The sequence below is a fragment of the Manis javanica genome, chromosome 5 (genome assembly GCF_040802235.1).
Source record: "Manis javanica isolate MJ-LG chromosome 5, MJ_LKY, whole genome shotgun sequence".
Lineage (NCBI taxonomy): Eukaryota > Metazoa > Chordata > Mammalia > Pholidota > Manidae > Manis > Manis javanica.
Window position 1 is genome coordinate 4506737 of NC_133160.1, and position 12330 is coordinate 4519066.

At 48.3% G+C, this 12330-nt stretch overlaps 1 protein-coding gene across 1 annotated transcript; it reads right to left on the bottom strand.

The window, feature by feature from the left end:
- Positions 1-3866: 3866 nt before the first annotated feature.
- CIMIP1 (ciliary microtubule inner protein 1) lies at positions 3867-12298 on the bottom strand. Its single transcript, XM_073236406.1, has 4 exons — positions 12134-12298; positions 10056-10137; positions 8510-8611; positions 3867-4273 (listed from the first exon to the last, which is right to left on the bottom strand). The coding sequence occupies exons 1-4, from the start codon at positions 12199-12201 to the stop codon at positions 4112-4114; spliced, it is 414 nt and encodes a 137-aa protein (XP_073092507.1). The 5' UTR covers positions 12202-12298; the 3' UTR covers positions 3867-4111.
- Between the last annotated feature and the right edge of the window lie 32 nt (positions 12299-12330).

The window sequence follows — 12330 nt, forward strand, 5'->3', positions numbered from 1 at the left end:
GGTAAGCAGCTCCTTAGAGTCTTGATTCCATTTAGTGTGATATTCCCAAGTTTGCTACAAAAATATTCATGGATTTAATTTTGTGGCACTTCCCCAGACCTTGCCTGAGGGGTTATGTAGAATATAGTAAATGTACTATTTAAAATCTGGAGAGCTCTATATTCACAAACACATCTGGTCCTAAGCTACGGATACTTGAAGTCCGGTGTCCCCTGGGACAGTTACGCCCCAGTGTGTCTGAATGTGTAGGAGCAGTTGCATTTTCCAATAGTTTAATTTTATCTGATCATGTCATTTTGTTGTAACTAAACACAGGAGTTTCTAATTTGTCTTGGACCAAGATGGGCTTCTGACAGAATCCGTTCTGAGTCCCCAGCCCAATTATGTCTGCGTCACTGCAGAGATGACTCATTTAGACCAAACCCGTCGGGAGGTTCGTTGCTGTGATGAAATCAGCATGATGTACACAGGTTCACCAGCCTCATCTCACCCTTGGAAATGTGCTGGTATTTTACAGTGTGTGCTGACATTTCTGAGCCTATTTGGACACCCACAAAGAGGCTGATTTCCATAGATTAAATGTCAAGTTTGAAACCATCTAGGGTAATTGAATCCTTGAGTGTTGTCCACTTCAATTCTCAGCGGAGGCCGTTGACTGGACATTTGTACTCTGTTCTGAGCCCACCGGCACGGCCCAAAGTGCTCAGGTCAGACTAAGTTCAGGGAGATGGGACAGAGTTGGGGAGGTTCATGGCAGTGTAATTTGATACTTGCAGAAATGTTGCGTCATTTTTAGTTTTTAAAATACAACACATATGTGGTGAGTTGGCGAATAAATTATTGGAGGCAGAAAAAAATCACCAACTGAGGTTTCTGAGCTCGTGTTTCATTCATAAAACCAAACCATCTCTGTATTGATGAGAACAAAAGGGTAGAAAATGTCCGAACTTTAACACTTTAAGTAGAAGTATTTTTAAGGGGCATTAAACATATGTACATAAACTTGAAGTAAGCTTCACTTAAATTAACCAGTAGCAAAGAGCATCACATAGTTTCCTAGAAATGTAAATGATTTGTGTTCTTACTGCCCACAGGATGTGTGCATCTTCAGATTTTGAGTCTCTCTCTTTTTTTAGAAGAAATTTTAGAACATCTAATCACCATGCTATACATTACATCCCCACAATTTGTTTATCTTGAAACTGGAAGTTTCTATCTTTTGACTCCCTTCACCCATTTCCTGCACAAGGATTATTATGAGTCTCTAGAATTTTTATTCTCCCAGGGAGTTGGAGTTAATTGCTCTAACATGGGTATGGAGGTGGCCCTTTCTCTCCTCCACTGGTGCACAGTGGCCATGAGAGAGGTAAGACAGCCTCCAGACCCTTTACAGCCCAAACTTATGGTCTTTCTGAAGGTTCAGCTATTCATGCAGCGGCGTGGCCCGCTCTGCTCCAGCCTGGTCTTTTCCATTGATAGTATCTGCTGACCAGTCTCCCTAAGGCTGGGCTGATGGTCAACACAGATTGGTCAGTTAAAATCAGAATTAAAGTCAGCCCACCAGCGAGTTTCCGAAGAGTCAAACTGGACATGCTGAATTCCTGTCCAGGCTTAGGATCAAGGGAGCCCATCTTTTTTGCTAGACCTTTTTTGTTGCCAGATGTTGTAGACTTGCAGATGTTGGAGGATGGCTCTTAGATTCATTTTATGATCAGGAATTGGAACGAAAAGTAACTGACGTGGGAAGCTCATCCCAGACCACAGGTCTGTGCTGCCTCATGCCTGGTCGTCAGGTAGAAATGCAACCCCGGTGGGGCTGAAGCGAAGCCTGGCCCCACGCAGTGGCTCTTCCTGACAGCTCTGCTCACCTGCCGGGGGGGCATCTGATCACACAAAGGGACTTGGGTTTTTTCAAGGGTAGATGCCTGGCTCGTTGTGATGACTGAGATGCCAAAACACTAGGATTGAAAAGGGACAGGCTTGGCCAAGCATCCCATTGTTTAGTCTACATCAGGCTAAACATCTGGGTGACTGGAAACATCTTTGGAGTTGAATGGGCCACGTGACCTGTTCTCATGTTGACAGCCTGGGTCAAGACCAATGAAAGACACATGCTTAGAGAAGGATGTTTTTTGGGTCAGAGAGAAGAGGCGGTAACAGCGGTGTTCATGTCTGGACTGGGCTCCTGGGCTGCAGCTCTGAAGGACCGCACACCCGCCGACTTAAAGCAACAGGACTTTATTCTCTCACTGTCGGGGTCTGGAAGTCCAAAATCAAGGTATCAGCTGGGCATGGTCCCTGTGCGGCCGGTAGAGTGGAGGCCTTCCTCGCCTCTTCCTGGCTTCTTCCTTGCCCGCAGCTCTCGGCATCCCTCCGTTCGGAGATGCGTCACTCCGATTCCTGCCTTTGTCGTCACGTGGCCTCCCCCATGTGTCTGTCCTCACACGGCCTTCTCTTCCCCGGGCCTCTGCTCTTCTTGGAGGGACGCTGGTGGTATTGGTTTCACAGCCCACCCTGCTGCAGTGCGGCCTTGTCTTCATTGAAACAATTACAGCTGCAGTGGTCCTCGTTCCAGATCAGGTCACAGTCACAGGAACTGGAGGTCAGGACTTCAACATTTCTCTTTGGGGGGGCACGCTTCAACCTGTAATGCCATGGCGCCTCCTTTTCTCAGAGCCTAGATCACTGTGACACTTCTCCTTCTAATGGGTTGCCTGCGGGTGGCGGCAGGCTGTCAGCCATGACCGTGGGACTCACTGGTGGCTGCGGCCCACGTGGCAGGTGATGACTGTGGGCACCAGCCTCACAATGACAAGGCTTCCTGGAGGGCTGTGTCTCTTGTGTTCTGGCTCTTCCGGGGAAAGCCTGTGAGGACCTGGACCAGACGGGGGCTGTGGGGACAGAGAACCACGGAGGCGGCCGAGGAGAGATTTTTCTGTGTGGCTGTTCTCAGTGCCTGAGTGGCCAGCTCTGACGTGTTCATAGCCGGGCCCTGGCAGTGAGCAGGCTGGTCACTCAGACCACGTTCTGCACACTTGGCAGAGAACAAGGTCCTTGAGCAACGGAAGCTCTTCTGCCAGAGCCTCCTGGGATTTAGAGACTGTGCCCAGGACTTGCAGGGGGTGGCCCAGATTCAGGGGGATTCTGTCTCTCTGCCATGGAGTCCCTTTAGAGGTGTGTGAGAGAGAGAGGCCAGTATTCAGGGTTGGGGGAAGTTCCAGATGAGAGATGCTCGACTGGGTAAACCACGCCACTCACACCCTGACAGGAAGGTGAGCAGGAAGAATGTGGGTGGATGGGCCCTGTAAGTGGATTCCACCAGGTAGAAGCCCCCCCGGGAAGAGCCCATCTGAGGAGGGCACCGAATCTCTGCTCCTTGGCATGAAATGCAAACCAGCTTCCAAGGCCACCTCCAAACTCTGCTCCGCCCCCTTCCCCTACCTCCCTGCTGCCGCCCAACCACCACCATTTGTACACCTGGAGCCAAGCCTCAGGACTAGGCAGGGACCAAGGGGTTAATGCCAGATGCGCATGGGGGAGGAAAATGGCCTGGCTGCTATCTGGGCCACTGTGATGAGGTGGCCCGGGAGGTTTGCATAAAGCCCCTCAGTAGCCAATCCTGGGCCCATTTGTACCTTCAAAGCTGTTAACTTATTGCAAATATCCTGGAAAAGGAGAGTCAAGGAATCCTGAAAGCTTCATTCCTCCCGGAAAGCAGAAATACCTGCTTGACAGTCACATTGTGAACAGGGTTGGTGAGAGATGGGACTGAAAGTGACAACAAAGGACCTAGACGAGTATTTTTAAAATGAAATCACAATGTCTTCTAAAAAGCCACAACTAGAAATTCTCAAGATATCAAAAAGATTTTCAGAGAATCATTTTTGCATTTTTCCTTACATTAGTCAAGAATGAATGTGTTACAAGAAGGGAGGCCTTGGTGAACTGGAAATGTTGAAGGGCTGTCTTGTATTCTTTGCAACACCCCATGAGCAAGTACGGAGGGGAACTATGTCCTTAGAGGGGTGCCAAGGAACTGTCCTTTTCCCAGACATGGCACTGGGTGCCTGGCCATCCACCCCTCCTGCCCAGGCCGGATCTCTGTCCGGTCTCAGTGGATGCCTTGCTTGGGCCAGCTCAGCTCTTTGGCAAAGGCGCCTTTGCAGCTTCTGATCTCACCGCTGAGCTCCAGACACTTGTTCAGGCCCGGCACTCCGGACCGCCAGCCGATGAGGCCCTGGGTGGTCTTTGGGACTGGGGGGGATGGGAGGACCTGCAATAGAAATGCAGAGGGTTTAGTTCCCTTGGGCCACAGTGACACAGGCACGTCCATGGAGGCATCAGGATTGGCGCGTGAGGCCTTCATGGGGAAGAGACAACGAAATTCCGGAAGGATAAGTGTCCCTAAGCCAGGTGCTTGGAAAGCCAGCACATTCCAACGAGCTGGACCCCAAGACGCATGTGCTTCCTGACAGTAATAAACATCAAGCACATTTCTTTATCTTACAGGGCTTAACACATTTAATTTGTGACCTCCAGTGTGATCATTTTTATTTGGTAAAAGAGCAAAGAGGAGGAAAAAAAGTAAGGTGCAGGAATATAAAATACTACAGTTCACACTGCCCATTGTAAAATAAACGACAGTGTTGTCAAACGGTATCCTGGGGGTTTGGAGTCTTCCGGATTTGATTAGAAGGCTTTATGATACCTGTGTGTATGCACCTACATTCCCCCCTACCACCCCAAACTGTAGAGACCCCAGGATTGAAAAGCAATTGAACTGAATTCAAAACCAAAAGGAACATAAGATTCTATTTGAAATAGTAAAACACAGTTTCATTGGTCAATTCCTTGGACAGACTTGAAGTTTTTGGAAAATGGGGGTGAATGTTTGGGCAGGTTTCCCCCCTCCATTTGAAGGAATCTTCTGTTCTGCTCTACAGGGTGGTTTGAGTGATGACAATAGTGAGGAACATTTGTTCTAACAGAGGAACTGAGGTAAAGAAGCCTAAGAGGTTTGGGGTCATGAGTTTTCACCTTTAGCTAAAGGGATGTTTGAGCCAGGCACTGGCAGGAGGGAATGGGCCCGGTGCGCTGGCTGCCACTGGTGGATGAAACCCCTTAATGTGCGTTCTTGATAAAGTATTAAAATTAATCTCCTGAGAGGCCACATGCAGGGAGGGTCATCAACAAATAAATGCCAGAGGGGCCAAAGTTGCCTTGAGCCAACAACAGGCAGAAGTGTGCAGATGGCAAGCCGCTCTCCACGCTGCTTGTCTGGACGGGAACACACAGACCAGCTCTCAAGCCTGCATCCAACGTGCAAGAGAAACGCAACCACAAACCACCAGGGACATGGTGTTTCCTCCAGATTGACCAGGAGGTGAAAACACCACCATCCACAAGGGCAGGGGAGCAGGCTGGTTCATCCTGTGAAGGGCAATAGTGGAATTACCTACAAAAATAGAAAATGCAAACACTCTTGGACCTGAAAGGTACTCCTAGGCATGTACCCTAAACCATTCTAATATCTGCAGTTACACACTGATGTCAGTGTGGGGGGCTCACTGAAACCCTGCTTGTAAGAGCTGGAAACAGCCTCCCTGTCATCAACACCGGACTCATTTCACTGCGGCCCCTCCTCACCATGGAATACTGTGCAGCCCTTTCAAAGAACAAGGCAGGTCTGTATATTTTGAGACAGAACAACTTTGAAGATAACCTGCTAAGAGATGCATAAAATATGTGAAATATGGTACAAATAGCATAGTAAGAAAAAAAGGCTGGGGACCCACATACATGCTACAACATGCATGTTCTACCTATGGAAGGGGTCACGGGAGGTGGTGCAATGGCTGTGGGAGGCAGGGGAGGAAAGGAGGCCTTTCCTGGCATGTCTTTGGGACATAGGATACCTGTAAAAACATCAGTGTATTTTTAAAGGCTCTGTGTAGTCAAAGAAGGGATGGGAAGGGGAAAGAAAGGAACTGTTTCTTCAGCAAGAAGGAAAGTTCAGAGGGAAGCAGGCAAAGAGGCTCTCCTAGGCTCTCCCGGGGTCCTGACGCTCACCTCTGGGCCCTCCGCCCCACCTGTCAGGGCCTGCAGCCTCCACCTGGAGCCCTTGCTCCTAAGCAAGAAACCATGTTTCATTTTGTTCCAGCCCCAGGATGGTTCCCCTCTGTTCTTCCTCCAGGAGAAGATGCTGTTCTCATTTCTAGGTGGGGTGCTTCCTTTGGAAAGATAACGATTCTGGCCATGGTGTCCCCACTGAGTAGGCACTGGGGCCATTTCCATCTGTCAGGGTGGCAGAGGGAGGGGTCCAGGCCCACCGCAGGCAAGGCATATGCGGCTGACACTGTGTTTCCTCCTGGGGTGGGGTGGGTAGGGCATAGGGATTTGGTGGAGTTAAAACCCAGTCCTAGAAAAATATCAGACCTGCTTCCTGCCCTTCTCCCTCTGTCCGCTGGCCACCCTAGTGTTCTAATCAGGCTTTGTGCAAGCAGAGCGAGCTCCCTACATGTGTGCATTTCATTTGAACAACTGTTGCATCTCTAGGCACCTATCCCAAGAAACTTACCGACTGAGAGCAAAAAGCTGAGTCACCAAGGGCGTATCTTGCAGTAACACTCCCCCAAATCTCAAATGGAAACAATCTAGATGTCCAGGGCTAGGGGAATGGTTAAACAAGATGTAGTAGATCCACACAATGGAGAAAAATGCAGCCATTAATATAGTAATATTTGGAAACTGTGAATGACTGCATGAAAATACATCTAGGATATATTATTAAATGAAAAAAGGAGATTACAAAAGTGTCTGTGGAGTTTGATTTTTCTGTGTGTAATTTTCATATGTGTGTGTGTGTGTGTGTGTATTGGAAGAGCAGTTGAGGATAACATTTAAGAGAAGGGCTTTGGAATCAGACACCCTTGCTGTGTGACCTTGGAAAGGTCATCAGCCTTCACCAGCTTTATTTCCCCTGCAAAATGGGTTTGATGGTACAGGGTTGTTGTGGAAACAACAATAAGACGCACCAAAAAAACATTCGGAAGGAGCAGCCCACAATGTCAGCCATGGGCCAAGGTATATGTGGACATTTTATTATTTATACTTTGCTGCATTTCTAAAAATATCAGTGACTCTATATTGCTGTATAATCAGGGAGGAAACACTCCCAGCTTATCTCGGCAGAGTTCATTCATTCATTCATTCATTCATTCATTGGGCTAATAGATGGGACCCACTGAGCACTCACCATGCCCTCCAGCAGACCCTGAGGACGTGTCAGGAAACGAGAATTCAGAAAGCCTAGCTTCCTCCACCCCTGGCCACCTGAGTTTTTGTCCTCTTTCCCCATCAGGACACAGAACTACTTTCTTCATAGCTGGACAGAAGGCAGAACACGGGGCCAAAGTGACAGCACTGGGAGAGGAGGCCCAGGGACAGAGAACTCAGCAGTTCCTAGAGGCATGCGATCCATGTCCACAGCTGATGGGCCTTAGGAGGGAACACCACCTAAGTCTCCTCCCCGCTGGGACTGCCACTCACTCAGCAACCAGGCTGAATTTCCCACCATGCCACAGCCCTGCTTCCCAGTACAGGTTGGGCCCAAATCCCAGCTCCTTCCTCTGGCCTCTGAGGTTCAGTGGGATGTGGCCTCGCCCATGTCTCCATCCAGAACCCTTCCCCTCCCAGCCCTACCCCACCCAGCCCTGCCTCAGGGCTTCTGTACATGCTGTTCTCTTTGCATGGAATGCTTTTCCGAGGGCTGGTTCCTTGTCATCCTTCAGCCCTCAGCTCAACAGGCCCCACTCCCTCCTCTGTTAGCCTTCAGCACAGCACCTGGCTTTCCTCCATGGCGTCTAGTGCAGGGCATAATGACTTGGTTGATTTTCTTGTTTTATGTTGCCCCCCCACCCCGACCCCCAACTCAGACGTGCCGGCTGGGGTCTTGTGTTCTTGTTCACCACTGTTTGCCCAACCAAGCGCCTGGAACCTACTAACAGCTAACAGTCATCAGTTCTCTCCCAAAGTGATGGGGAGTGTTAATCCTTCCCAGGCATCACCCCACTGAACCCCAACAGACACCACCCAGGAGTAGGTGCTTTCATTAATCCCCATTGTACAGAGGGGCAAGGAGACGCAGAAAGGTCAAGCCACTTCCCCAAGACCACACAGGAGAGCCGCTGAGCAGGACCTTGATCTCAGCTCTGACTCCAGAGTCCGGGCCTTTACCCTTTCTGCTTTACTGTAAATGTTTGTAAAACATCGCACTTCCTGTAAACGTTTGCTGAATGAAGGATTGAGCCCCTCATTTTCCTGGTTTCCCTCTGTATCTGCAGAGCCAGGCTCAGAGGCTGGGAAAGGGTGTGGAAACCAGACCCCCCACGTGTGGGCACCACCGTGTTCTCACCTTTGGGGTTGGCTTTGTGCACGTGGGGTGAACACGATTTCCCGCAGGGCTTATAGCTTACTTAGGAAAACAAGTACTTAAAATGACTTTGCGAACCTTGATGTATTTCTCCACTGGGGTCACTGGCCGGATGCGGAACCGTTCGGGAAGCTCAATTTTGGGCTTTGGGGTGGGGGTTTCTTCTTCACACTTGAGCAACTGAAACACAATCCCAGAGACAGAAAAGGTCCCATGTGGGAATGTTCCTTCCTCGTTCCCCCAAAAACGCTGTGTGGCTAAGAATAGTGGGTGCCTGTGCCAACTACACGGTTACCGGTGGGGGGGCAGACAGGACTGGCACACAGGCCGGCTCAGCCCCAAGCTGTGGCTAACGGCTGTGCCCACCTGCTGCTTGCAGCTAATTTATATTCCTGAGAAGGAATTTGAGAAACTTTTACAGGTTATGTACTTAAAATGTCAACTAGGTTCCAGGACCAATCTTTAAAGTATTAGAGGAGAGACTCCATCCCCCACTTTCATTTTTAAAGCAATTTGAACTCTTCAAAAACCCAATTTAATTACATATAAAGAATATTAATATAGATCCATTTTATGCATATTATATTAATAAGGACTCATTTTATGCATAAAATTTCAAATTGTATAACTCTCTAAGTATAAAAAAACTCATTAAGAATGGCATAATTTCCAAGCTAGTGGGATGGGGTGAATTACAAGCGGGGTTTACGCTGCCTTGAATCATGAATGTTTTGCATTATGTGGTTCTTTTGTGGTTCTACATCCCCCCCAAAGAAATGTGGCTCCCCCAAGTTGTGTCCTGGAGATAGCCTGGAAGGTTGCATTTCATTACCCCCATCCTGTGGAAGCCCACCTAAGCATTTTCTGGGTCTGCCTGGTGTTTTATAGATCAAGGCCACTATTCTAGACTCAGGAGATGTCATTGAAACATGTGGATTTCTGGACTCTCATAAACAGTCAGAATATGCAGTTAACGGTCCGTGTGGTGGCGCTCAGCTGGCCGGTGGTGGCCGCCTCTGGGTGGGGCCAGCGGTCTCTGTGCTGGCATCCCCATCACTCCCTATTCGTTGTGCCTGGTCCTCGCTTCCATTTCTGTTACTGTCTGGGTTAGGAAACACACAGGTAATTGACATATATCCTAATAATCCCTCCTCTAATCCCTCAGCTTCTACTTCTTGTTCCATCTGAACTTCATAATCACTGACTGAGGCAGGTGAGGACTATCAGCCCATTTTACAGATGGGAAGTCTGAGGCCAAGTGGCCCTGGAATCAGACAGACTAGCTTCCCCCCTTGGTGCCTGTTTACTGACTGTGTGGTGACTTTGTGCTGCTTTGAGCTCAATTTCCTAATTTATAAAATGCTGTAAAACAGCACCCCCTCTGCACAGGGGTCGTGCGGATGAAATGAGCGGATCCTGATGGAGCACACAGGGCAAGCTGGGCATGGAGGGCAGACGTGCTCAGTAAATTCACAAAACGTAGGAGCCTTCAGGCTTCAGAGTTGGCAATCTTCACATGCAATGCTCTCTTTAACTTTATCCTTGCAAATTGTATACAGCATACCCATTTATTCTTCAAAATGATCAATTCTATAACCTCCTCTCTCATAAAATTTATATTTACCTCCTCAAGGGGGGTTGTTAAAAATCCCCAGTTCTTGGCCCAGTTTTGCTGTGCTTTAGCTTCAGCCTTCAGGCGGTATTTCCTGAAAAAGAAAATTCTCGAGTGCTGGACTACCTTCGAAAAAAGGTTCAAGTACCAACCTCCCCCCTCCAGAAGGTGCACTGGGGAAATTTTACATTCTTCAGTGCACACTGACAGAATGATTCTGTGCCAGCGGGAGCGGAGTGCCAGGGAGGGAGCAGTGTACCAGAGGGGAGGAAGGGCCCCTGTGGCTGCGGACCTCGTGCTACTGTGAGGCAGACACTGTCTACAAACCCAGGATGCCGGCTGGACAGTACATTGGGGAGCGGACGGGGCTGGGGGAGGACTCCATCCAAGGTGTCATCTGGGCATTAGACTCCTTATTTTGGAGGCCACTGTGACCCACAGCAAGGGTGTGGTAAATCTTTATGGAGGTACATACTAACCACCTTTTTTCCCCAGGCAAGGACCTGGGCAGGGTGAAGGAGGCATCTGGGGTGCAAAATTTAAGGAGGCGCCCACTCTCAGGTTCCTGCAAGTGCAGAGCCAGCACCCACATGACCTTGAGATTGAGTCCTCTCATGCCACCATGATCTTTGGCCCTGCGTTTGCTCCACATTGACTATAATTCATATATAACTGCCTACTAGCCGAGTGGAGTTGCAGTTGAAGAACTGGTGTGCCACAATTTGCAAATATGTATAATTAAACATTTATTCATTTTGATTTTCGTTTGTTTTCCTATTTTGGAATCTCTAGCTGTACACCATCCGCCAGTGCCTCAACAGTTTTGGAAGTCCTGGACAAGCTCTTTGCCCTGGACACTGAGCATCTAAAGAGGAGCCTATTTCCAGAGGAGACTTAATGTAAGCCTCAAATATGAGCCACATACATAATTAAAAAACTTTTAGCAACCATGCTAAAAAAAAAAGTAAAAACAAACAGGTGAAGTTAATGTTAATATTAATTTTGGGGGGTATGAAATCTTTAAAATCTGGTGTGTACATTTACAGCTCATCCCAATTGGGACCAATCATATTTCAAATGCTCAATAGTCACTTTAGATTTTGGACAGAACAGTCTAAGGGCTTAACCAGCTCTCTTTACATAGTGGCCATCTGATCTGGGTCTTGAAGGATGAGTAGGAGTTTCACTGGGTGGAAAAGGGAGGAAAGGGCATTGACCCTGCTGTGGTAGTCTTGTAGGTATTACAAGGAGGAGGTACTGGAATAAAGAAAAGATTTTTAAAAATTAATAGTTGTGTATAATGCCAGGTAATACTGGCTTTCCATTTATAAGAGTGATATAAAATTTCCCATAAAAATAAATTTATTGCATGAAACAAAGCCAATTCAAAGAAAAATATGAAGTGATAACAGGTTTCACAAGGAAATGGTAAAAATCATAGAGATGGCAAATAGGATAAGTGAAGTTTAAGACAAGCAATTATGGTTTATTGTTACTAAAATTTACTTGCTTGCAATCTAAATTAGTAACTTTCCATACTGTTTAAAACTTCAAAGAGATGGGATAATATTTAGCAATCAGAGAGAATATCAAGTAAAAACATTCATTAGAAATGTCTGCTGAACATAAATCTTTTAGAAAATGGATCTACTTTTTAAATTAAAATTTCTTATTACTTAAAAAACCAAGAAAGTCAAGAGAGAGTGTAAAGGGCACGTGTATCTCTCATTTAAATTGAACAGATATTACGAATTTATTTTTTGTTTTGTTTCTCTTAAAAAAATCAGTTAGGTCATAAAAACAGAACATGCTCGTTGGCTTTCAACAAACCCAACTGTCAGATGGTTGTAAAGCCAGATGCAAAAATCTTCCACGCCTTCGTGGTGTGTTGGGAGGAGAAAGGCTGTCTCGCAGGCCTGGGGTCCCTGACATTGCCCCCTCTCCCCGTGGCCCCCGACCGCCTCCAGCGCACGCTCCTCGTGTCCAGAGGTCCACACCTTCAGGGGCCTGGCGGGGACCCTGCGGCCGCCAGGTGCGCACACCTCAGGAGGGGCGGCCCAGCCCACCGGGTTCCCGGATCCCGGCGTTACCAGATCTCGTCCTGGGCCACGAGGTTCATGCGCTCGGCCGCGGCGGCGCTGAGCGGTTTCTGCGCCATGCGGTCGAAGCAGCCGCGCTTGGCGTCTCGCGTCGCCCGGGAGACGGTCACCCAGCAACGCGGGGCGCGAAGGCCTCTGCCCTCTGAACCCTCCGAACCCTCCGCGGCGCCCCCTGGCCCGCTCCAGAT

Bases quoted from the DNA above. Each gene is read 5' to 3' on its own strand.
- CIMIP1 (XM_073236406.1), bottom strand. From the start codon at position 12,201: ATGGCGCAGAAACCGCTCAGCGCCGCCGCGGCCGAGCGCATGAACCTC. The intron at 10,138-12,133 runs GTAACGCCGGGA...TTTCTTTTTCAG, and splicing joins GTGGCCCAGGACGAGATCTG to GAAATACCGCCTGAAGGCTG. The intron at 8,612-10,055 runs GTAAATATAAAT...ATTGTGTTTCAG, and splicing joins TAACAACCCCCCTTGAGGAG to TTGCTCAAGTGTGAAGAAGA.